The sequence below is a fragment of the Sitophilus oryzae genome, unplaced genomic scaffold, assembly GCF_002938485.1.
Source record: "Sitophilus oryzae breed Bouriz unplaced genomic scaffold, Soryzae_2.0 scaffold_177_pilon_pilon, whole genome shotgun sequence".
NCBI classification, from domain to species: domain Eukaryota; kingdom Metazoa; phylum Arthropoda; class Insecta; order Coleoptera; family Curculionidae; genus Sitophilus; species Sitophilus oryzae.
The window spans coordinates 121,538-146,912 of NW_022146479.1; the positions used below are offsets into that span (position 1 = coordinate 121,538).

Below are 25,375 nucleotides of genomic sequence, written 5' to 3' on the forward strand. Positions count from 1 at the left end.
TCATAAAATATGACCATTGAGTAATCACGATTCTGCTTAAACTGCTTGACATTTAAAGCTGATTTTTGGCAAACGGATTGACTGTGGGGTGTAGAGGTTCGATAAGGAGTTTCTCGAATCTCAAATTCCAAGAGGGTGAAAACGCCCCTCAAATATTACAATATTTGTTATTTAAAAAACGGTTAGTCTTTCGGGAAAACGCTTGGACAAGCATAATTTATTTGTTTTGTTTTTTTTACATATTTTGAAGTTTTTTAAAAAATCATACAGGGTGTTCCAAAAAGTTGGGTAATTGATTAACCACGATTCTGCTTAAACTGCTTGAAGTAAAAAGCTTATTTTTGGCAAACGGATTTTTCGAAAGTCAAATTGTAAGACTTATGGGTTATTTATTATTGAAATACCTTTTAAATAACAGTATTTTAATATAATAATTGAACGTAACAGAATACAGAAATATTCGTATGGTACAATCAATGTCGGTCTATCGACTGGCCCTCCCTATTCATCAGCCAGTCTCTCTCCGAAATCCTAACATAAACAAAATAATCTTAATGGGTCTACGACAAGGTCCCATGCACGTTGGCGTTGACGTAAGCGGAGCGCTGCATCGTCTGCGTTTTCTTACACTCGGCCATCCTGTATATAAGCTGTCCTCAGGCTCTACAGCGACCTAGAAAAGAAAAGAAAACTTACCAAGATGTTAACACCTGGTCGTAAAGATCCGTTGATCTTTCGTACTAAAGATCCGTTGATCTTTCGTCGTAAAGATCTGTTGATCTTTCGTACTAAAGATCCGTTGATCTTTCGTCGTAAAGATCCGTCGATCTTTCGTGGTAAAGATCCGTTGATCTTTCGTGGTAAAGATCCCTTGATCTTTCGTGGTAAAGATCCGTTGATCTTTCGTACTAAAGATCCGTTGATCTTTCGTACTAAAGATCCGTTGATCTTTCGTACTAAAGATCCGTTGATCTTTCGTCGTAAAGATCTGTTGATCTTTCGTACTAAAGATCCGTTGATCTTTCGTCGTAAAGATCCGTCGATCTTTCGTGGTAAAGATCCGTCGATCTTTCGTAGTAAAGATCCGTCGATCTTTCGTACTAATGCTTATTAAGACTCACCTATCATCCTGATAGATTAGCCAACGCTTAATGTTGTCTGCAGCTACAACCGTACGTGTAGATTTTCGATGATCTCGTAAATCTTCAACTTCATAGCGGTCATTTATCAGAACTTTTGTCACTCGAAATGGCCCCTTTGAACTTTGGAAGAAGTTTATGGCTTCCCTGTAGCTGGCTCACTCGTTATCTTGACCATCACCAAATCGTCTTCGTTATATTTGACTGCATCTCGTCTGGTTTTGTCGTATCGTTCCTTTTTTTTTCTCTGATCTTTCGTAATATGATCAGAAATTTTACTGCGTAAATGCTTTAGATCATATCGATCTAAGTCCTGCTGAATTTCGTTAACTATACGTGAATCTGCTGCATGTTTCGTGTTAAATCCTATTAATGCTTCCATGGGCGTAGCATTAATAGATTTGTTGTGAGTCGTATTAATAGCACTTTGCACTTGTTTGACATATTGGTCCCATTGATTGACTTCTTTGCCAGCACATGTTGTCGCTAACGAGTTAAGTATTGTTTTATTGTACCTCTCACACTGTCCGTTTGCTCGTGGTGTTGCAACTGCATTTCTTAAAACGTGTTTTATACCGTAACATTCACAAAAATCTTTAAATGCATTTGACGTAAATGCTGATCCCCTGTCACTAATTATTCGACTCGGAACACCAAATAAATATACCAAATTCGTTAATATATTGGTGACGTATTTCGTTCTCTGGTTCTTAACTGGCTCTATCATACAAAATTTCGTGAATGCGTCCACTATTACAAATAAAATTTGTGTTTTTTCGTACTTGTCTCAAAAAGGTCCCATGTGATCTATATGAAGCGTGTGGAAAGGAATTGGATGTTTTTCAATAGGATTTAATTTGCACTGTTTCTTACTTTTGCCCGCTATGTTTGTAATATGCACAGTTTAAACAAGCATTAACGTATTTTGTCACAAATGATCTCATGCTAGCGGAACCAATAGTTTTGCTGAATACGTTGCAGTGTTTTTCAATGCTCAAATGACCTGCATCGTCATGACATAGGCGACATATTTGCATTCGTGCTGCTTTTGGTACGACCCAAGATTTTGTACCATTTTTCAATTTTCTGTACACCTTTTCATTTTGAGCTCATATTCTTTAAAGTACTGTTTCGTTTTTCGTTATTTACGGTTCGTGCTTCGAGTATTTTCGTATGATTCTTAATTGTTCGTCTTGTAATTGTGCTCCTATTATCCATTCGCTCTCTGTTATATCTATTGTGAATGTTTCTTGTTCATTTATCGGATTTCTACTTAAAGCATCTACGTGTAACATCTGTGTTCCAGGTCGGTATTCAATTTCAAATGTGAATTCTTGAATTTCCAGCCACCAGCGCCCAATTCTAGGTAATAAATCTTTTTTTTTTTTTTGAAAGTGTTGTCTTGAGTGCATTGCAATCCGTGACTACTTTAAAATTTAATCCTAATAAATACACTCGAAAATGTCGTAAAGCTAATACAACTGCCATGGTTTCTAACTCATAAGCATGGTATTGTCTCTGGTCGTTTGTTGTTTGTTTACTAAAATATGATACTACAGATCGGTTTCCTTTGTCATCAAATTGAAATAAAATTGCCCCTACGCCTATGGAGGATGCATCTGTGTGTAGTTCTGTCTTTAATTTGGGGTTGAATATCGTAAGTATCGGCTCCTTTGTGAGTATAATTTTAATGGCTGCAATAGCTTGTTCTTGATTAGGACCCCATACCCACTTAACATCTTTTCTTGTGAGGCGCGTAAGTGGTTCTACTAGAGTAGCATAATCCTTAATAAACCTTCTAAAATATCCCGATAATCCTAAAAATTGTCTTATTTGTCTTACATTTGTAGGTCTTGGGATATTTAGAACTGCGTTTAACTTATGTTTTCCAGGTTTTACACCTGCAGAGCTTATTTCTCTTCCTAAATAGCTAATCTCGGTCTTAAAAATTCACACTTACTGATTTTTAATGTAAGTTTATGCTGTCGCAATTTAGTCAGAACCTGTTTAAGTCTATCAAACCCTTCTTCAATTGTTTCAGCCGGAATTATAATATCGTCAATATACGGGAATGCTATTGTATTTTTTAAATTTCCCAATACCGTATTTATTAATTGTTGAAAACAGCAGGGCCATTTGTTAACCCAACGGCATCCTCAAAAATTCATAATGACCGTCACAAGTAACAAATGCCGTTTTTCTATAGAATTTTCTGACATAGGTATTTGATAAAATCCATGTGCAAGATCTAAAGTGATAAAAAATTATAGCCTCCAAGACGATCTATTTGTTCTTCAATTATAGGCAACACACTTCGTTTCTTTATGGTGATAGCATTTAAACGCCTGTAGTCCACGCATGCACGGTAGTCGCCTGTCTTCTTTTTTATTAAAATTACCGGACTTGCATATGGTGAATTTGATTCCCTAATTATATTATTTTCTAATAAATCAGCCATTATATCTCGCAAAATCCTTTTTTCCACTTCAGGAAGACGATAAGGGTGGTAAACTATAGGATTATCGGTGATTGTTTTTATTTCCATTGATAGAGTATTGGTTTTTCCTAGGCATTTTAAAGATGAAGATATACAGTCTAAAAAATCGTTTAACAAATCTAAACATTTTTGTTTATCATGATCTTTAATTTTTCCAAATGAAATATCGCTCAGGTTAAGAACATTATTGTCAAAATTATCAATAACATTAACAGATGTTTCATTCCAATTAGGGAGATTCCTGAACGTAACGCCACTGTCTTTTTTAATCATTATAATATGCGGCTGTTCTATAAAATCTCTGCCAATTAAGATCTCATGTGACAAATAATTATCGTCAACAATTATTGCGTCAACAATACCTATCGCTTCAGTAATTCTTATCGAAATTCTAACTTCTTTATCGCATATTATTGTATCGCCTGTGAATCCACGAAGAATGTTATTCTTTAAATCGTTAACCACTAATCTGTATCGTTTTACCGTCGAAGTTTTTATGAGGGTCTTTGCACTACCCGTGTCAACAAAGCACGAAGATTTATGACCATTTATGAAGACAGTTTTTATAAACATGTGGTCCGATACTTTAGGATTGATCTTGGTTACAGTATTTACGTTTGAAATTTTTAAAGGGCATTTATCATTGATATGGCCTAATTTCTTACAATTTGTACATTCCAAACGAGGTTTTCTACATTCTCTTGCATAATGACCAAAAACTCCACAATTATAACAAGAGACAGCAGTACTTTCTTTACGTTTTAATATGTTTGTGCTTGTGGTATTATTTTTTTTTAAATTTGACGGCTTTGAAAAACGATTTGATGTAGAAGCAAACTTTAAATTTTCGTTTTGGACAGACAGTGTGGGCATATTTCCCAACGTATTTAAATGTGAATATAGTTTATCGGCACTTTGAATTTGTGCTGATCGTATTGTTCTTACAATATTTTCGTCTTTGATGCCTCCAATTACTGCATCGACTAAAAATTCTTCGGGAATATTTAGTTTCAAAGCTCTTAGTTTTGTTAATTTTTTAAAACAATAATCCCCCAAGTTTTGCCCTGAACTAGCTTCATAATTTAAGGCATCTCGCAATAAATTTGAAAATGGAACGGACTTACGAAAATGATTCAGCATTCCCATTTTCATTTCCATCCAGGAGACATCATTTCCTGTTTGCTCGTAATACCATTGACGTGCGTGTCCTTTAAGTCTGCTGGCTATAATTCGTATGATGTAGTCGTCACTCCACTGATATCTTTCAGCTAAGGAATCCACCCTTGACACCCACAACTCGACCGTAATGTCGTCTCTTGAAGAATCGAATATCGGTATCGATTGTTCATCACTTAAACTACTCGTTACAGAAGAAGACGGCTTATTTCGAAGTTCATCGATTTCCTTTTTGAGTAACTTTAATTGTTTTTTTAAATAAACACTCTCATTGTCCGACGACGAAGATGTAGATTGAGCTCTACGTTTACGTGATTTACCACTTTCACTGTCTGATGATTCACTTGTAGATCGCGCTCTACGTTTATGTACTTTTGATCGTTCACTACGGCGTTCACTTCTTTTAACTTTTTCTCGTTCACCCTGTGTCTTACTACGCGACTCTCGTTCGCGTCGTTTGAACGTTTTACGTAACTTTTATCTTTTCCCATTTTCAAAGAAAATATTTAAATTAAAGCACACGTTTATGCACTATTTATTTGGCCACGGTATGAATCCCACTTCTGACATGTAAGACTAATGGGTTATTTATTATTGAAATACCTTTTAAATAACAGTATTTTAATATAATAATTGAACGTAACAGAATACAGAAATATTCGTATGGTACAATCAATGTCGGTCTATCGACTGGCCCTCATAAACAAAATAATCTTAATGGGTCTACGACAAGGTCCCATGCACGTTGGCGTTGACGTAAGCGGAGCGCTGCATCGTCTGCGTTTTCTTACAAAATTCCAACGAGATGAAACTACCCCTCAAATATTACCAAGTTATATAATAATATCGCCATATTGTTTTTTCTCATGCTGACATAAATGTGAGAACATTTTATCCAGTTTGTATGTTAATGGAAACTCTTGCTTTGCTTTATCATCACCATTACAAATGATTAATTCGACGCGAACCAAGTCGCTGGTACACGCTAGTAGGAAGATATTTGACGTGATTTAATTTTAAAATTGATTATTTTAGAGTTTATGTTTATACCAGATTTGTTGCATCAACGCTAGCCTCACAATATGTTGGAAATTTTGCTTTAATTTTGAGAATATCATAATAGAGGTGAAAAAAGTACCTATAACCCGTGGTATAAGTTCAAACTACAAAGATGCAGATAATACTGTGAAAAATACAATATAATCGAAAAATAAAACTGCTTTATCAGCGATGGGTATGAAATGAAGATTGACGCTGTCATTTTATACCGATCTGGTCATTGAAACTGCTTGGTCTGGATTTCAACGTGTAAGACAGTGATATGGACATCTTAAATGAAAAATCAAACGTATTAAAAAGAGATAAAAGTTAGGTTGATATATTTCTTCTATACTGTATTGCCAGATTTTGCATCAAAATTTCAAACCGCACAAGTAGGTGTTACGAAAAACGTTGCATCTAGGGTTAGAACTTTATTTCTCACAATTAGTTACTCATTTTACTACAGCTGTAATAGATTCTTAAACAACTGTTTAACAGAAATGAGCATTATTGAACAGCTTAGATATGTTATCTTCGTTTATTATTATATTTCTCGTACGAACCGGCAACACTGTATTCCGCTTTATATTTTATCTCTCTGTCTGTCAACTGGTCGGATATATTTATTTCTGTGGTATGGCATTAAAGTACAGATCAGCGACCAGGGTCAGTACGTAAAATTTTATGGGGAATGTCATGGATCGACATTCTCAAGCCAACTGGACACCAATTTTTTTCGATCATACTGTATTATATTCTATTCTAAGATCAAAAATAATGCGCTATCAACAGATAGGCAAAATCCAGAAAGCTTTGTGAGATAAGTTTTATTAACCACCATAATAAGCATTTAATATTAAGAGTAACTTATTAAATTTTATTGTTATTTATACATTTTAAGTCCGTATTAAATTTTTTTATTAACAACTATACCTAGTTGTTTTACATAACGTAACTCTGTATTAATATACAGTGATTTTTTTTAAATACAGCTCAACATAAATGTAAATAATGATATAGTCATCGATGAGAGAGTTCATTACCTACAAGTATTAGTAAACACATTAAAAAATATTTAGTGGGTATTCCAAGTTAGTTAATAATTTATTTTATTATGAAAAAAAGCTATAAACATAAATTTTTAATGATTTATAAAGCAATTGTTTTAAAGTATCTTTTAGGAACTAAGTCCTTAACAGTATATTTCATTATATACAGAAAATAACCACATTGTACCGGGTCTTTTTTAAAAGCGAGTCACTCTTATAACTTTTTTTATTTTTTCAGATAAAAAACGAGTTTTGGTATGTTGATAATAATGATACCCTATAATACTTTTGGATTTTTTTACTTTATTTGATAGAAAATGACATTCTGAATATAATGACATCATATGTCAACTTTTGACATTTTCAATTAATTAGCATTTTAAATTTCAATCTAGAGTGCGATGGCCATAAAATATAACAACAATACGACTCGAAATACCAAAGTTTGTGGTACCAAATTATTCGTAAAAAAATGCTTTTTCCAAATATGTTAATGAGCCACCCTCGTTCCATTTGAAAAAATTGAGTTATGATTAAAAATACGATTTGGGCATCTTTTTAACGGGCTATATCAGAGAAGAGCATATACATTTCTAAATCGAGAAAAATACCTACTATAGTCTATAAAATGAATAACTTTGAATTTTGACCGTTATTTTTTACCAACATTTCAAATATAAAATTCCTCTGTCAAAAAAGTTACTGATATTCTTTAAATTGAGTGCCTGAACGAATCAGATAGGTAACTCTTTTTACTTTCGTGAAAAGGAAAAGGAAAATAATAAAACAAGTGACAGTTCTTCCTCTTCTTACAAAAATCAACACAAATGTCAAAAGTAAAATGTCATCAGCTTTTGACATTTCTAAATATCAGACCAATGCCGTCTCTAATAGAACAGGCTCGGAGCGAGATTTATGACGTCACGCTAGTTAGATACTACGGATTAATAAATATGTTGTAGAATACATGGAAAACATAATAATTCCTCGTATTTTTGGTTTATATTTTAAAAATGATATAGTTTACATGAAATATACATAATATACAGTTAATAAATACAATATATATACCTATTTATAGTAATAAATAACTTTGGCAAATAAATTATGAACCATACAAATGCAGCAAATGTTTTACAATATACAAATAATGAATAGGTACATAAGATAATGGGTAAAATGTAAAATATATTTTAAATTTTGCGGTTTGAAAATCGATCTAATTTAACAAAAAACATTCAATATCTACTAATAGTGATGTATTATTATTTGCATTCACAAAATGTATATGTATATTTTGCAAGTATCAATGTTCGAAAAATTATATTTGCAAATAATACAATATCATAGAAAAAAGGCTGCAGCGATGGCTATGAAATAAATATCGCTGTCATTTTATATGTAAAATTATTCTAAAATTTTTTATTTTCTTGGGATTTAGGTTCGGGAAAAACGCTGATTAAGTTTTCATTTGTTTTTTCATTATTTTTTTGGTTAAAAAAAACGTTTCGGCTAACATCATAGCCTTCATCAGTGTTGTGTCATATGAAAAGATAGTGTCGAATATAATCCAAAAATTACATATAAAATATTCACACCACATAATGTTTACTGCAATTAATAAAACAATATAAACTTGTCAAAAGATGACCACGTATTTTTTTAAATTATTATTCTTAACACTAAAATTATCTACATTGACTATGGAATACGATTTCAGCCATAGTAAGTAGTAGATATTGAATGTTGTTTGTTAAATTAGATCGATTTTCAAACCCCAAAATATAAAATATATTTTACATTTTACCCATTATCTTATGTACCTATTCATTATTTGTATATTGTAAAACATTTGCTGCATTTGTATGGTTCATAGTTTATTTGGTTTATTTGCGAAAGTTATTTATTACTATATATAGGTATATATATTGTATTTATTAACTGTATATTATGTATATTTCATGTAAACTATATCATTTTTAAAATACAAACCAAAAATACGAAGAATTATTATGTTTTCCATGTATTTTACAACATATTTATTAATCCGTAGTATTTAACTAGCGTGACGTCATAAATCTCGCTCGGAGGCTGTTCTATTAGAGACGGCATTGCGTCAGCATGGCCGCAAGTTGCTAACCTAATAAAATTAACACTAGAAAAACCCGCGGGAACTGTCAAATTCAAAGTTATTCGTTTCACAGACTATAGGAGTTTGTCTACGTATAGGTATGATTAAAAAACATGAAGTAGAACATTTTTTGTACAACGCAAAATAAGGAGGATATACTTGAACAGCCCTTACAGTTAAAAAAAAAGTAAAATTAAGTATGTTAAGAGTGAAATGAAATGGTAATAAATAAAATGAGAGTACTTTTACGTAAAAAGATTATTTTAAGTTAGAAATTCTTATCAACTTCACATACAATTAAGTACTTAACACCAAATTACACAGATTAAATTTATTACAGATTTTCAAATCTCCTAATCCTCCATCATAAAGATAAAAATTTGTAAGATTTTTGTGTTAAGAGAGTTTAATGCTTTTTAAGGTTGTTACAATTTTACATAAAAAGAAATGTTTATTACTAATTATTGTATCTAAGTTAACCAATTTTATATGGGACAGATAGGTGGATTAAATTTTAAAACAGATTGATAAAAAAGGTTTATCTCATAAAGACAGATTAATTTTAAGAAAGATGTATTAAGAATATCTTATGTATTACAGTTTTACTCTATGGTTACGGCACTAAAAGGGATGCAAATACAGAAAAAATCCGGTTATCGCGATCCACCAGTCCTGAAAATATTTGCACTTATTTAAGACTCACTCTGTATAGTCTAGCATTTCTTTTACCTGTTTATAAGATTCTTTTCTAAATTCTCTGACTTATACAAGGTGTCCCAGAAATAAGTGCAAGTATTTTAATTGGTAGTATAGTTCAACCCCAGAAACACGCCTACGAGGTTTTTTCCGCGAAAAAAAATTTTGAAAATTCGGAATTTCTTGAAAAATTTTTGGATTTTTTTTAGTTTTTAGTCAAAAAACAGAATTTCTTGATAATATGGCAACATACAGTCTGACAAACGGATCTGAAACAACGGGGCAACGGCAAGGGGATCGCAATTTTCGAAAATCATGACCGATTTCATTCATAAAATATACACGAGCGTGCGGGGTTTCATAAAGATATATCAGGAATTTTTATAATATTTTCCAGTAAAGTTTATAATATTATTTTACTTTAAATGTACCTACATTTTGTTTAGTCATTTGCCAAATATAGTAATATTTGTTAAAACGCGTGTACTAATTACAATAAACACAAATCAAGTTAAAGATATAAAACACAATACAATAACACCTCCACTGGATTTTTCAATAGTAGTGACTGTTTCTACTATTCCTAGAGAGGGGCATAAAGTTGGGGGTAATGGCAACAAGACGTGCGAGAATCTCGACCAATCAGACTGGTTGAATCCGGGATGCCATGATGAAATTTGTCAGCGTTGCCAGCTTACCCTAAGCGGACCGTATCTTAAGGAAATACTTTACCTTTTATAATAGGCAGAATGAACGAAATTAGTTAATTAGATAAATATACATTATTACAATAAGAACTACGTCAACATATTAGCATATATATAATTATGTATGCTGAAATGAACTAAAATATATTCAATTTATAGGTAATATCGAGCAACTTTGTTTTTGTATAATTAAACGTGACAACATCGACTTTTTTTGCCCGCATTCCTTCCGCTGTTTTAGATTCGTTTGTCAGATATTAGGTAGTAGATTAAATTTACAAGAAAGAATAATCCAGAAAAGATCCAGTGGTTCTCAAAATTTGAGCAAAAAATAATTTTTTGGAAATTTTCAAAGTAAAATAACTCCGTTATTTTGGACTTTCTTGAAAAACGGTAAAGGAAAAATATGTTTCTTTTATCGATATTTACCACCCTTTAAAATATTTGCACTTATTTCTTGGACACCCTGTATAGTTTTCTATTACTTCAAACCACAACTTATTTAGTAGCCAGCTAGTCATGTTGGCTTGTTTTTAAATACCCGCGCTTTACATGCCACGCATGTTCACCTATAACCAGCAACTTTAAGGGGGGGGGGGTTATACATATATCATAATATGTTATAGGTTTGTTGCACATTGATTACTCTTGAAAATAAAATCTGTTTTGACTCAGATATGACTATTAATCAAAAGCAGAACTTGTAAGGAGGGAAATAAATTAAAGTAATACCTTGAAAACCATTAATTCAAACCGCAAGGTGATGATGTAAACAAATGTTTCCATTCCGAGTATTTGTGGTAGTATAACAGTTTTTACTAGAAAATTTATGGTGTTGAAACTAACATTAAAATGCATACTGCTTTCGTTATAACTCAATAAATTAGGTGATAGGTTTATTAACATTACCAAAACAAATTTAGTTAAATCCATTTTTTTTAGTTAGTAAATTATTACACAAAAGACTATTTTTAGAGATCTTACTTATGACTTTCTCCCGTTATCTACCATTATTGAAAATATTTCTTATAAAAAACTTTTCTTATAAAATTACTGTTGTAAAACTGTATCATCCAGTGATGTCACAACTCTTTGGGTTCTAAATACATTGAGAAAAAGAGATGCTAAAAAACAGCATTGAAAGCGATCAACTCAGTAACCATCTATTCAAAGTTAGTCAAAGAATGACTAGAAAAGCTGAAAAAATTAGGCAAAGAAGATAAATCCCTCTTACTCTGCGTGCAATCCCACCAAAGATTAGAAGGTAATGAAAAAGCAATCGATTTAATTAGAAAAGAAGCGGACCACCAACTGGACCAGAACCGTTCTGCTTCCCGAGTGGAAACCATTTTTTTATAGATGGGAACACCTTTAGGGCCAGAGTGTGGGGATTTCATGCGAGAGGGTCTACGCACTAAAAACCCATCTCTGCTCTAAGCTCGCAAAATCTCGGTACCGCCGAAGGCATTTCATCAAGATTAGAGACTTATCATGCTTCTATGTTGGTCTTGTCCGTACCAGATCTTGTCTTTTTCGTCCTTCGTCTTTTTTTTTCATAATGTTCCTTAACATGCCGCAAATCGCTTCGATATTTTCATTCGATGATGTTAGAAGCTTTCCGACGTTTACTCTAGTAATCTTCGTACCACATACTCTTTCTGCGTTTTCCCGTATATCTTCGTGCGGGTGACACTCAAATGGTGTATGGTTAGCCGAGTCTGACGCCTCGCAAAACCAGCATGTAGGAGAGTCAGCCTTGCGGATCCTGTGCAGATACTCGCCAAATACTCCATGGCCAGTCATGGCTTGCGTGATGTAGTAGTCCGTGTTTGCTTGGTCGAATTTTATCCAATCTTTAATATTGGGTATGAAAGTCTTTGTCCATCCGCTATATGCTTCCCATCGTGTCTGCCATTACTCTAGTACCATGTTTCTGGCCTCTTTCCGGAAGGAAGTTTTATTTTTATATATTTGATTTCTTTTCTGGATCAGTAGACTGATTGGAGGTATCTTAGCAAGACACAGTACCGCTACTGTTGGTCATGTGCAGTATGCCGATGCAGCCCTGAGCGCTAACTTCCTATTTATCCTTTCTAACATGTTTTCGTAATGCTTGAAACGCATGGATCTGTCCCAGATTCCCGAGTGGAAACCATCTTAAAGCGGAACTCAAGAACCTGGAAGACTCCATCCGTAACCTGGAATGGAAATCCTCCAATGGCATAAGACACTCGAAGATTGTCACTTGGTTTTAGTCAATTGATTTAAGTAAGAATAATTTTCGGATTGTCACGGGGTTTTTCCCAGGACACACACACTGGCTCCGCAATGAACATATCAGTAGATTGACGCTAAGAAACAACGGCAAATGCAGATTCTGTGGGGAAAATAGGAAAACACCTTATCAATGAGTGCGCCGAAGTGAAGCCATTCGTACCAAGTGAAGCCATTCGTGCCATAAACTTTGGTACGACTGATATCGGTAATGGAGAACTAACCTCTGTAAAACTGTCTCAGATACTGGCGTTTGTTAAAGCCCTGAGACTGTATGATGAGTTATAACTCAACAAAAGGGGACACAATAGATCTATAGGGTCGCAATTATTAACTTCGCCACTAAAATGGCCTAACAAGGCCGATCAATGTCCTTTGTAGGACCGGAATCCTTCTGCGGTGATGATGGTGCAAAAGTAAGAACAGCAATGGCCAACAATTTCCTAGAATACGTTGAAAAAATTACCAGGATAAGAGGCAAGCGCAGCAATTCATAGTAGAAGACTCGTAAAAATTTACGGCAAACCTGATTATCAAAGACATAAAGCTGTCAAAACGGTAGTTTATCTACTAACAGCGCATTAAACTTAATATGTATTTAAAGCTGATGGAATCATGTGCAGATTCTGTAAGGCTGCAGAAGAAACGGCGGAAAACATTTCTATAGTTCATATCAAATAAACTTTTAGTCACGTGATTAAGTTTGACCGGCACAGCGTTGCCCACTTTTACATATTTTCTTTTAATCAATATATTTTAGAAAACAAAACCCAATAATTATAAATATATAAATAGTTATTATTTACATCTACAAAACTCACCTTCTTAAAAGCACTTAAGGGACATAAAGGGCCATTAATACCGTTTTTCCGTTCAAAATATTCTAATAGTAAGTTGCGATGAGTTTTTTACGGCTATTAAGCTATCTTGTATACTTCGCACTAAAAGATATTCTAGAAAGAACATTGTTCGAGTGCAAGGTCTGCTAGTAACCATTTTTAAGCTTAAAATATCATAACACTTTTTATTTAAACCAAAAACTCGTAATACAAAACTAAAGTGTCAAAACGAATGACAATGTCAGGAAATAAATAAATAAAAGTGGCAACTTGACATTTTTTACAGCAGAGCTACCACTCAGGTGGTAGCTCTGTATAAATCCCCAGCGGGAAATTTAAATTCCAGTTAGTCAGCCCGGCGCCGGCGTTGAATATGTCTATGGTTGGCAACAATAAATTTAAAAATCGCGCCCTCGATTACGTAACTAAAAGTTTAATTGGTATTAAATATATAAATATGCGCTTCTTTGCACTAGGCAATGAAAAGTTATTGTCAAAAAGCTGTACGGAATGTTCAGTGTCCAACTTATTAGCCTATTTGCCGCGCTATCAAGCCTTAACATATTAAACTAAAAAAAATAAATAGGGACTTCATTACAAGTTAACGTCTGACTAGAAAAAAATCATAATCCTTGAATTATTGTTGGTACATTGATATATAAATAAAATCAGAAGAGACGGCTCCGATTAATTCTAGTTTTCTATCTTTTTCTCGACTCGAAAGCCAGTTACCGGTAGCGGCTAGACAGTTAACTTTTAATCCATAAAGATATTTCAAGATTTTTCATTTTTTCCTTTGGTTATAAGCCTAAAGCTACCGAAAATTCTAAATTTGGAGTTTGTGACACATCTAGAAGTACCTTAGAATTTTGATGATCTGTCAGTGAGTCAATGTCGAAATTAAAGAAATTTGACAAGCGATAATTCATAAACTATGAGGGATAATTACTAGATATTTTGGTAACCGAGCCAGCTATAGTATGCCTTCAAGTGTAGTGGAAATTAATATTCTTACTTTATCCACAACGAAGTTACAGGGTGGTCAAAAGTGCCGCTAATACTTTCGAGAAATGGATGGTACGGCTGTGCTCGACTTGGCGGGGACACTGCCGTGCTCCCAGATAAAGATCAGAGGACACAATAGATCTCCAATGATCGGAATTCGATACCCGGGATTGACAAAAGCGACTTATAGCCTAGCTAACCAGCCTGGACGACACTTGGTTACGTGTGTGGTCGTCTTAACGGTGGTACCCGAGGCACCACAAGGTTTTCATTATCATCTCTCGCGCAGATTGTTTGTTTTTGTTGCTTAACACCTCGGCTTCGTCCATGTTCGTGCTGTGAGCGCCGCCGTAGTTCTAAATCATGTGATAATTTATTCGAATATTCGGTGTGTGCAAGCCGTGTTAAAGAATTCGCCGCAGATTTTGACTTTGGTTCGTGAGGTGCGGTGATAGGGAAAATAACAACAAAAAACTTGCAGTCATTAGGTCATTGAAGGTGAGCCATTTTTTTAAATTTTAATTTTTAAGGTTCTTTGGGTGTTTAATTCTTCTTTTCTGTTGTTATTGTCAGTGCTAGGAATTAATTTGTTAAGCCTGTAACATCACAGTTGTTAAGTAATCATGTGACGGTCACGATGTTGAACTATTTCTTATTTTTAAATTAAATCTTTATTTAATTGTAAAATACTTCTTTTTTTATAGAATTTATATTAAAATTCTTGTAGAAGAAGACTTATTTAACTTAATATAGCTTCTAATTTAATATAAATCAGTAACACAGTAATATAATCATGTGATCAAGATGTTTAATATATTTTTCAATTTATTATGCAATTATTATGCATTTTCATCAACACAATACTTCAGTTTGGGCTATTATAATAATATTATTTACGATATTACAAGATAAAACCAATCTTTAATTCGATAATGTTATAACATCAATATTTTCTTATCTTCATAGAATTATCCTGTATTTTTCACCAAAATTTAATATCTATTGTTCCATCTCTACTACCTGCAGTCATCAGAAAAGCTTGTATAATATGTAAAAATTGTTAAATCATGTGACGCCTTGATTCATGTGATTTCTTTTTCTTAAACTATTTTCCTTTCTTATACAGGGTGAGTCTTAAATAAGTGCAAATATTTCGAGGGCTGCTAGATCTCGATAAAAAAAAACATATTTTTTAACCGTACTTTGAAAATTTCCAAAAAAACTGATCTTTTTGCTCAAACTTTGGGAATCGCTAGATCTTTTCCGGGTTTTCTTTCTTGCGAATTTAATATACTCCCTATGCTACTATATTATCAGGAAATCATCGATTTTAACTAAAAAAAAACAAAAATTTTTTAAGAAAATTCCAAGTTTAAAAAAAATTTCGCGAAAAAAACTTCATAATCGTGTTTCTGGGGTCGAAATATAGTACTCCTAAAATATTTGCACTTATTTAAGACTCACCCTGTATAATTAATGTACCATTTTATTCTATTTATATCTTATTACAAGAATTTGACTTAAAACAAAAAATTTATAATGTAATAGAAAGATACATGCGACCATCAGGAAAAAATCACTATTATGATAATTATTCATTTTTCAGAAAATAAAAAACTTGTTTTCGTGCAATTATAAAAATAACATTTATTAAAAATATGGTACTTAAGTTAAAAATTTAAGTTCCATTAATATTATTTTTTTTATCTTTTTATCATTAATACGTAATTATTCTACATATTTCGAAAATCTAATATGTATTTACATTTTCTTTTTTAGAAACTGTGATTATCATGAGATCCCAAAATAATTATTATAATTTTTCAATATCTTTATTTGGATTTATATTTTTTCTTATTTTATAATTTTTATTTAATTTTGAATATATTACTAGAAAAATCATTTATTTTCCATAAGAAGATAATGTAACACAAATAATCATATGACTTGGGTATATGTATTCTGTTCATGTGACTATTAAGCACAAGGTTGAATATTTCATATTTCCATATAATGTTTTATTATTTTGTATATTTTTTTGTAAGGTTCTATTCCTAAATTACTTATTTTAGCTGAGCATTTGTCAGAGTTTTTATTTAAATTTGGATTTTTTTAAAAAAATATTGGAAATTTTTTTAGTTTTTAGTTCAAAAAATATAATTTTTTGATAATATGGCAACATAGGTAGTAGATTAAATTTACAAGAAAAAAAAAACAAAAAAGATCCAGTGGTTCTCAAAATTTAAGGAAAAATATATTTTTTTTGCAAATTTTCAAAGTAAAATAGCTCGGTTATTTTGGACTTATTTGAAAAACGGTAAAGAGAAAATATGTTTCTTTAATGAAAATTTACGGAATTTTTTTATTTTTTTATTTTATGGAATTATTGCTGATGACAAATAATGACTAATAATGAAAAAAAAGTTAGTAAAATATTTTTATTTACGGAAATAACAAACTATTTGAAATAAAAACAAAAAACGTAAATTCCATTAAATTAAATGTGCACTAAATATTTTTATTTACGGAGATAACAAACTATTTGAAATAAAAACAAAAAATGTAAATTCCATTAAATTGAATGTGCATTTACTGATAAAGTTGATAAATTTTTGTGAAAAAAAAGCTCAAATTATTTCAGAATCTAAAAATATTTTACTAACATTTTTTTTTCATTATTAGTCATTATTTGTCATCAGCAATAATTTCCCAAGTTTATGCGTATAGGTTAAAAATTAGCCTGTATTGAGGGAAGACCAAATGTCTGTGTATGAAATATTTAATTTTTTATTCAGAAAATGTATCGTTAAGGTGCGTATTCATTATCCGCACGAACGAACGAACGAACGAACGAACGAATGTTCGCTAGTGGTATGGACGGGGACCGCACGATAGAACCGCACGAGAAGACCGCACGCATTTCTTCATTCGCGCGCCAGTTCAAATCGTCAAGATATTGTTATAAACCTGTTTTTTTTTTGTTATATATACCGTCATTGAATTATCTTAAGCAAGTTACTATGGAGCAGTGCATGAGGTCGGGCTGAGGAAGCGAGACCGGGTTCGAATCTCGGCGGAACATCACTTTTTATTTTTTAAATACTGTTGTATTTCTATAGTTTATTTTTAGTATAAGAAAAAGAACTATTTATTCTGTTATTTTTTAATCTCCGTTATTAATATAAATTGATTGTTAGTACAATACCTCATTTAATATAAAATAATATTCTACTTTTTGAAATGTATCGGGCCCTAATTGTACCTAAAAGTAATATATTTTTAGTGATATACCATATTGTAAACTATTTAATATTTTAGTCACTTAAAAAGTTAATTTGCATTGAATAATTGCCTACCATTAAAGGAAATTTGAGCTATATAATCCTTGATGGGCATATTCTGGGTATGCAAATACTTCCTTTAAATTTTGGGTGTCGTTCAACCGATTTATTCTCAAAACCAGAAACTTCTACATATAAAAAGAAGCAGAGGTCACTAATTATAATAAACTTCACCCTTGGTATTACTTCCACTAATTATAATAAACTTCACCCTTAGAATTACTTCTATCACAATTACAATACGTTCATCTGCATTGGCATTTTCTACTTTTCGATGGGAAACAATAAACTTCCCAATATTTTTTAAATGATGTAACAATTCCTCTTGTGGTTACTTTTCCATAGATATCCTCAACTCTGTCCTCATGTGAATTCAGAGGCAATGAAAATGAAAATTATTTACCATAAACATCGCAAACTAAAAACCTAATAAACAATTTTATACCGAATATAGAAATAAATTCAGTATTCTTACCTATCGTCCAAATCCATGTTAATAGATAATTATTATTTTTAAATATATTTTTGGAACTGCTGGTTTTTAGTAGTAATTAAATTAAAACGAACTAAAAAGTCTTAAAAATAAACAATTCTTAACCATAACCTCAAAAATGCAGATCTCCTGTCAACTTTCTTTATTTTTAATTTATTCATTATTTTCCTAGTGACGTCACAGGTGGTATGCGCGAACTGAACGAAATTGGAGCCGCTATCGATCATACCTTGTATTCTTTGTACCATGACGTCTAAACGCATGTGTTCGGTCCCCGTCTAAATATACCGCACTTTCATTCGTTCGTTCGTTCGTTCGTTCGGATAATGAATACGCACCTTTATGTGGCGTTGTTTAAAAAATTAAAGAAGCGTTAAACATTAAACACTAACCTCTGCCAAAGTTTACAGCCTCTACAGATGCCTGAAAAATATATTTAAATAATAATTTTTGAGACAAATTTAAAAATTAAATTCTCTAGGCTGAAATTCTCATTGATTGTTATTTCAAAGATCACCATAACGCCGTTTTTTTCAATCATACATTAGTCTATCCCTTTATATAACAATAGAACAGATGACTAATCAGACGCATTATTTTATTAACGTTTGTAATAATTATTATTAGTTAAAACGAAATGAATCACGTGACATTTTCAATTAACTAATTGGCCCTTTTGACCTATGTGACACGAGAATAGAATATTTAAATAGTTACTGACCTATTTTTCTCTTAATTTAGTGATTTCATGGCTGTGGTTTTTTTTATTAAATATTCGTAACATTAAAAAAGTTAAAAAATAAAACACAAATTAAAAAAAAAATATATATTTTTTTATAATTTAATTGTGTGTGTAACACACCACACACACTAAAATGAGATTTTAAATTAATTTAACAAAACAATTTTATGACCTAATTTTAAATTTGAATAAATGGAGAATCTTGCTATAAAACAAAAAATGCATTTTTTAATAGTTTCCATAAAGTTATAGAGCATGCACATAAAAGTTTTTATGAACTTAAAATTCTAATTTTAAAACAGGATGTAATTTGTTTCATTCAATTACACTCCATTTGAGAAAAAAATCGGACGTAAGTAAATAATATCCCGTTTATTCCGTTTGTAATTTCCGACATTTGCATGTATTTTATATTTATAAATGCATTTTCTAATAATTCTCATGTCTAGTGGCTATTATAGCAGTAACGAACTGACTGCTATAATCACGTGACCTTTGGTTGGTCAGTTGAGGAATTAAAATCGACTTGTTAATATTTATTATTTTTATTATGTATTTGCATTCATAATTATCATAAAAATAAATAATGTTTATTAATTTTATTTATAAACATTACTTAATAAATAAACGTTTAGGGTAATAACTATTCTGTAAAATCAGTTTTAGAAAAAATATGTAATAATGAGACTCTAGAATTTATTAAACAGTTTTCTCTATTTTTTCTGTTGTTTGCTGCTCAGGACGGGAGAAGATATACCTACCCTCTGAAACGTTAAGTATATTTTGTTGGTTACTACGGTCCTACACGATGCGTCCAACGTTGCTTCCAACGTTGGAACCAACGTTGGACGCATCGTTTAGTATAAAGCTATGAAAAAGCATTGTTATATAAAATATACCCTATATTCTATTCATCAAATAAGTACAAAGTTATACTTGCTGTTGTAACGTTTAAATACTTTAATAGATCGAAAAATAATTGTAAAAGATATAACATATAACGCATATCACTAATATCTATTCATCTATTAAAATGTTGGACCGATTTTTGAAGTTATTTCGTGTGAATCTATTACACTTCTAAATGGCAGAGATTTATTTTTAAATTGTGAATTGCCAGAAATCCGGTATTTGAATCCATTTCATTCGCAAACTCCAGTGCAGGACTAGTTTCTTCTGATGTCAGGTTATATTCTTATTCCCGAGGACTAATCAATGTCAAAAGATATGCTGGAGGCAAGTCTGTTTTATACCTTCTTTGAAAAAGCTGAATGTTGAACAAGCTATCTTCCGCTTTCCTTAATTTTTCTTCTAGTGTATTCCAAATTTCTACCAACATTTTGTTCTGCAATAAATACTTTGCACTTTGAACATTAGATGGTACTACTTTTATTTTCGAATTAAGGCAGTCATTACTATTTCCAAAAAAAAATCCCTAGTCATGTCATTCCCCAGCCGTTTTTGAAGCCGTTTTTTTTTATCGTATAGAGTCTTTTCCTGTACTGATTTCTTTTATAGTAAAGATGAGATATTGCAAACAATTTACGTTGATTCCTATTTTGATATTTACTTTGGTTTAAGCACAGATGCTCTGCTTTCCAACTCGAAGGCTACTTGATATTCCACTACGTTTGTATGTAGTACTTAGATAATAAATGGTTGGTTAAACAGTGTGCGTGGTTCATATATTATTAGTATGTAGAACGCAAATGTTTGCACTGAATTTTTTCTAAATCGAGTGCTAGCATTTTAATAGAGATACCATTCGCATGAAATGTAATTATTGTAAAACTGTAACGAAGATTTTATTTTAGTTAGTAGGTTTAGTAATCCCCTGAACAAGATTTAAGATTTGTATTTTAAATTTAATACATAGATTTAAAATTCGTTCAATCTTTGACAAAGAATGAGTTGGGAGGATTAATAGCTTTACTATCAGCACATGTCACAGATTAATAAAATTTTCAATAAAAAATAATCGCATTTTTAACGTCATTGTAACATATTAGTTATTATCCTTTTATTATATAACTGATACTTTAATAATACAGGGGTAATTAAAGAACAAAACTTATTTTTATGGGGGTTTACCAAGCAAGGGATTCAAACTTCCTTGAAAAATATTTTCAAAAATATTATTATGTGTATGTTTCCATACAAGCTTTTATTTAGCAGTTGTCTGTCATTTCAATTCACTGTGTTTCTGTCATTTTTGGGATGTCGTCCCTCGTTTTTTATAAACTTTGGGATTTGGCTTATTATACAGAGTTAATTGAAGGGTTGTTTTTTACCTTATCTTTAAAGCACCCTGTACAATAATTTTGTGTATAAACATTATTTTTCGATCAGAACCATGTCTCCTGAACATGTTCTTTTTTGATTCATATCAACACATGCCTTGGTTAATTTTTAAGAGCGAAATGAACTCTCTTTCAGCCAACGCTCACAGCTTCTACTAACAATTTTCAATTTTTTTAACTATGATTACTTTATGATATAATTTTTTAATATGACGAGATGGTTTTGGTGACCATTGTCGTAACATGACATTACGCTGCATTGGATACTCTATACTAAATTAAAAAAAAAACGTTAAAGACTAACGATACAGTTTTGCAAATGCACAGTTTTGGTTTTAATAAACATTCATAACGATAACAGAATTAACGATATTAAAGAAAACATCTGTAATACTCAAGTATACAAACAGAAAAAAATTGTAGAAAATACCCTAATACTTTGAATTGCCTCCCGGGGGTGCTAGAATTGCTTGTATACGTCCATTCACGATCGTATCACGAGGTGGCTTTGGTGCCTATCGACACTGATTAAAACTTTATATTAAAATTTAAAAAAAAAACGTTAAAGAGTAACGATACAGGCCTGGCTTTAATAAATATTAATAACGCTAACAGAACTAAGGATATTAAAAAAATAAATGCAATAACTAAGTGTACAAACGAATCAAAACCTTGTAAAAAATACTCTAATACTTTGTATTGCCTCCCCCGGTTGCTATAACTGTCTGTAGACGTCGTTTCACACTGTTAATGAGGCTAGAAATATATTGTGTTATGTTTGTATAACAAGTCAAATACTAAAGTTTATAATAAATTGTATTTATTTACGAATTAAAGTTGAGATATTTATATACAGTTTGTTAAAAACATCAAGGAAATAAAGCTAAAAATAAAAAATATATAACATTGTACCGTTGTGTTTTTTTGCATCATATTATTACTGGAGTTTGCAAAAACCATTTATAATCAAATTTTTCGTTGCTTTCAGGGTGAAATATAATCGGCCAAGATGGGGGCCATGTTTAGGAGTGAGAAGATGGCCCTGGCCCAGCTCTTCATCCAGCCGGAAGCCGGGTACTACGCCATATCAGAAATGGGAGAAACCGGATGTGTACAGTTCCGTGACGTAAGTAAATAAATAAGGAAATTCATTCATTTCGTACTTACTACTCATTGAACTAACTAGCTTTATGTACTCCTCCAATCCATGTTCCTTTTTCTCCTTTCTGATGGTATCCATTTCAGAACTTTTTTAGCTATTCGGTCCTCTCTCATTCTTTGTACATGCCCATACCATACCAGCTGTCTTCTCTCTATTTCATCTATTATCGTTTGCTGGACATTCATAATTTCCTTATCTTTTTGTTCGGTCTCTTTAAATTCTTCTAGAAGTCCATCTTGAGTGATAATAGTCGTTGTTTCATTCTGTTAGTGAGCTGCCATGCTTCACATCCATACAAAACTATACTTTTAAAGATGGAATTATAAATAGTATGCTTTTTCTCATATGAGATGTGTTTGACCATAATACTTAGTTTTGGCACCGGATATTTTTTTTACCTTTCAGTATCCTTTCCTCAATCTCGCTCTCTGTTCGCCCGGTATAATCTATTTGAGTTCCGAGGTAGGTATATTTACTGCATATTTCTATCTCTATATTTCTATCCAGATGTAGAGTTTATGCCGCTTGGCCTATCCATAAATATTTAGTCTTCGATGTATGTATTTTCCGACAACCCCCACTTTTCATACTCGTTCAAAAGTCTTGTTGTCATAAATAATTGTAGGTCTTCCTTATCTTGGGCCACTACTACTTGATCATCTGCAAAGTATAGATTGTATAGAGTTGTTTCGTCCTTAAGTGGTATTCCCATTCCTCTGCACGCTCTTCTCCATTTTTCTGTCACTTCATTTAGATAGATTTTAAATAACATCTGGGGATAGGCAGCAACCTTGTAGACCCTTAGTTAAAGGAAAACTTTCAGATAGCGCCATTTTTAGAAGCTTTTCATTTAAAAATGTGAATAATTATAATAAAAATTTTATTATTAATCAAATGTTTTTTTTATTAACATGAAGATAATTACAATTTCACATTAAACGAATGAGATTTTATGTTAGTAGTAAAGAAATATCGTTGTTATGTTTTTGATATTATTAGCAGCGTCTGTATCTTATTTGTAATTGTTGCAGCTCAACGGAGATGTGAACGTGTTTCAAAGGAAATTCGTTACGGAGGTCCGAAGATGCGATGAGATGGAACGAAAGCTTAGGTTCATCGAGACTGAAGTGAAAAAAGACAACGTCAGAATACCAGATGTCAAGGAACTACCTAAAGCACCTAATCCTAGAGAAATCATCAATCTCGAGGTATGCAGTTTTGGTATACATACCGGCCTGGTCATTCTAAATTTGTTTTTTGTGTCTGCATTTTAATCAGAAAAACGAAGATAATGCAGTGTTGCCGGTTCATAGTTCTTATAGTTCAAAGCTTCATTCAGAACATCGAAATTACTGGAATAAATTAGTGATGTTATTTAACGCAGAAGTTTGTTCCTCTAATTTTAATGTAAACATTAAAAAAGTTATTAATTATACTTCCAAATTTACGAGGAAAGTCATTTTGTCCCATAGACTAATGTCATGTGCTAGATATAGATGGGACACTGATATAAAATATCTAATTTCGTCATTTAGAGCCACCTGGTGATCCGGAAGAAACTAATGGAGAGTTTTGGCATAACATAATTTTAGCGTTCCGTTCCGTTACTTATTAACGCTAACTATAACGGCAACGTTATTCAAGCGCAAAATTATTCCTTGTAAAATACATAAGAAATATAGACTTTTACTACATTTTATGTTTTGTTAGATCATTTGAAGTGTAACATATAGTCAAATCAAAAATAAAATTATGAATACAGACATTTTAAACACAACAATGAACATATAGCGCCTGTTTTTTTTTTGATTTAACAAATGAAGACTACAGGGGAAAAACGATCTAAGTCACTTCTTACTTTTGAGATAAATGATTTTGAAATTTAAAGACTAAAGGAAAAGAAATAATAAAATGTAGCGAATCGTAAGAAGTTTTTATCAATAGTTGTATCCTTGTTTATGTTGTATGTATAGACATTAACTGATTAACAGACAAAACAAAGAAAAATAATTTGTAGCAAATTTGTTAGATAAAATAAAACTCGCATTCGCTTGGTTCAATGGAAAAGTGATCCAACTCCATATGGAATAATTCTGTATGTAGTTACTCCGAGGATTACTCGTGCTGGAATAAAGAGAAAAATATGTTTTTATTCTCATTTTTATTATTAATATTGTTATTATATTTTCTTAATATTTCTTTATTTATTTCTTATTTTTATTATTATTTTTTTATTAATATTATTAGCATTAGATTATTTTTTACTTAGGAATGGCGATTTGTTTCTGATAAAATGAAACTACACTACTAGACAGTTCCTTTATGGTTCCACTAGAACATTTCCAGAATTTAATTTCTTTGAGTGCAAATTTGTGTAGCAGTCTTGCAGAGACTCATCTACGAACTTTTTCAAAAATTGTAACTGCTCATACTTGAGTTTGGGCAAAGGAATTAGGTCAGCATAAAGTTCTTGTGGTGCTGAATATATCTATTTTTATTCGTTTTGTATGCGTTGATATGTTTACAACCATGAAATATGGACTTGTATCGGTCTTCCGTGAATTCACGTGATTTTAGTGGAGTTAGATGATTATTTCAGTGTTAAATTATTGCTGCTTTGGAACGGACACTTGATGGGCATAAGATGGCAGTGTTATCTCAATTTCCATTTTTTTGGACTTAGTCCGTTTTTCCCGTGTAGTCTTCAAATAAATTATAATATATTAAAAATACTATACAGGGTGTCCCAGAAATAAGTATTTTAAGAGAACATAAGAAACATA

The 25,375-nt window shown here is 31.8% G+C and overlaps 1 protein-coding gene across 2 annotated transcripts in view; it reads left to right on the forward strand.

Moving 5' to 3' along the window:
- Positions 1–25,375, forward strand: part of LOC115882141 (V-type proton ATPase 116 kDa subunit a) — a 55,634-nt gene that overhangs the window by 8,087 nt on the left and 22,172 nt on the right. Inside the window, exons 1-3 of one of the 2 annotated variants that reach the window (XM_030900004.1) lie at positions 14,696–15,052; positions 22,419–22,556; positions 23,624–23,800. In XM_030900004.1, the coding sequence (XP_030755864.1) occupies positions 22,440–22,556; positions 23,624–23,800 (294 nt within the window). In that variant the 5' untranslated portion in view covers positions 14,696–15,052; positions 22,419–22,439. Of the gene's footprint in view, positions 1–14,695; positions 15,053–22,418; positions 22,557–23,623; positions 23,801–25,375 lie in introns of those variants that run through there. The other variant, XM_030900005.1, reaches the window with a different exon arrangement.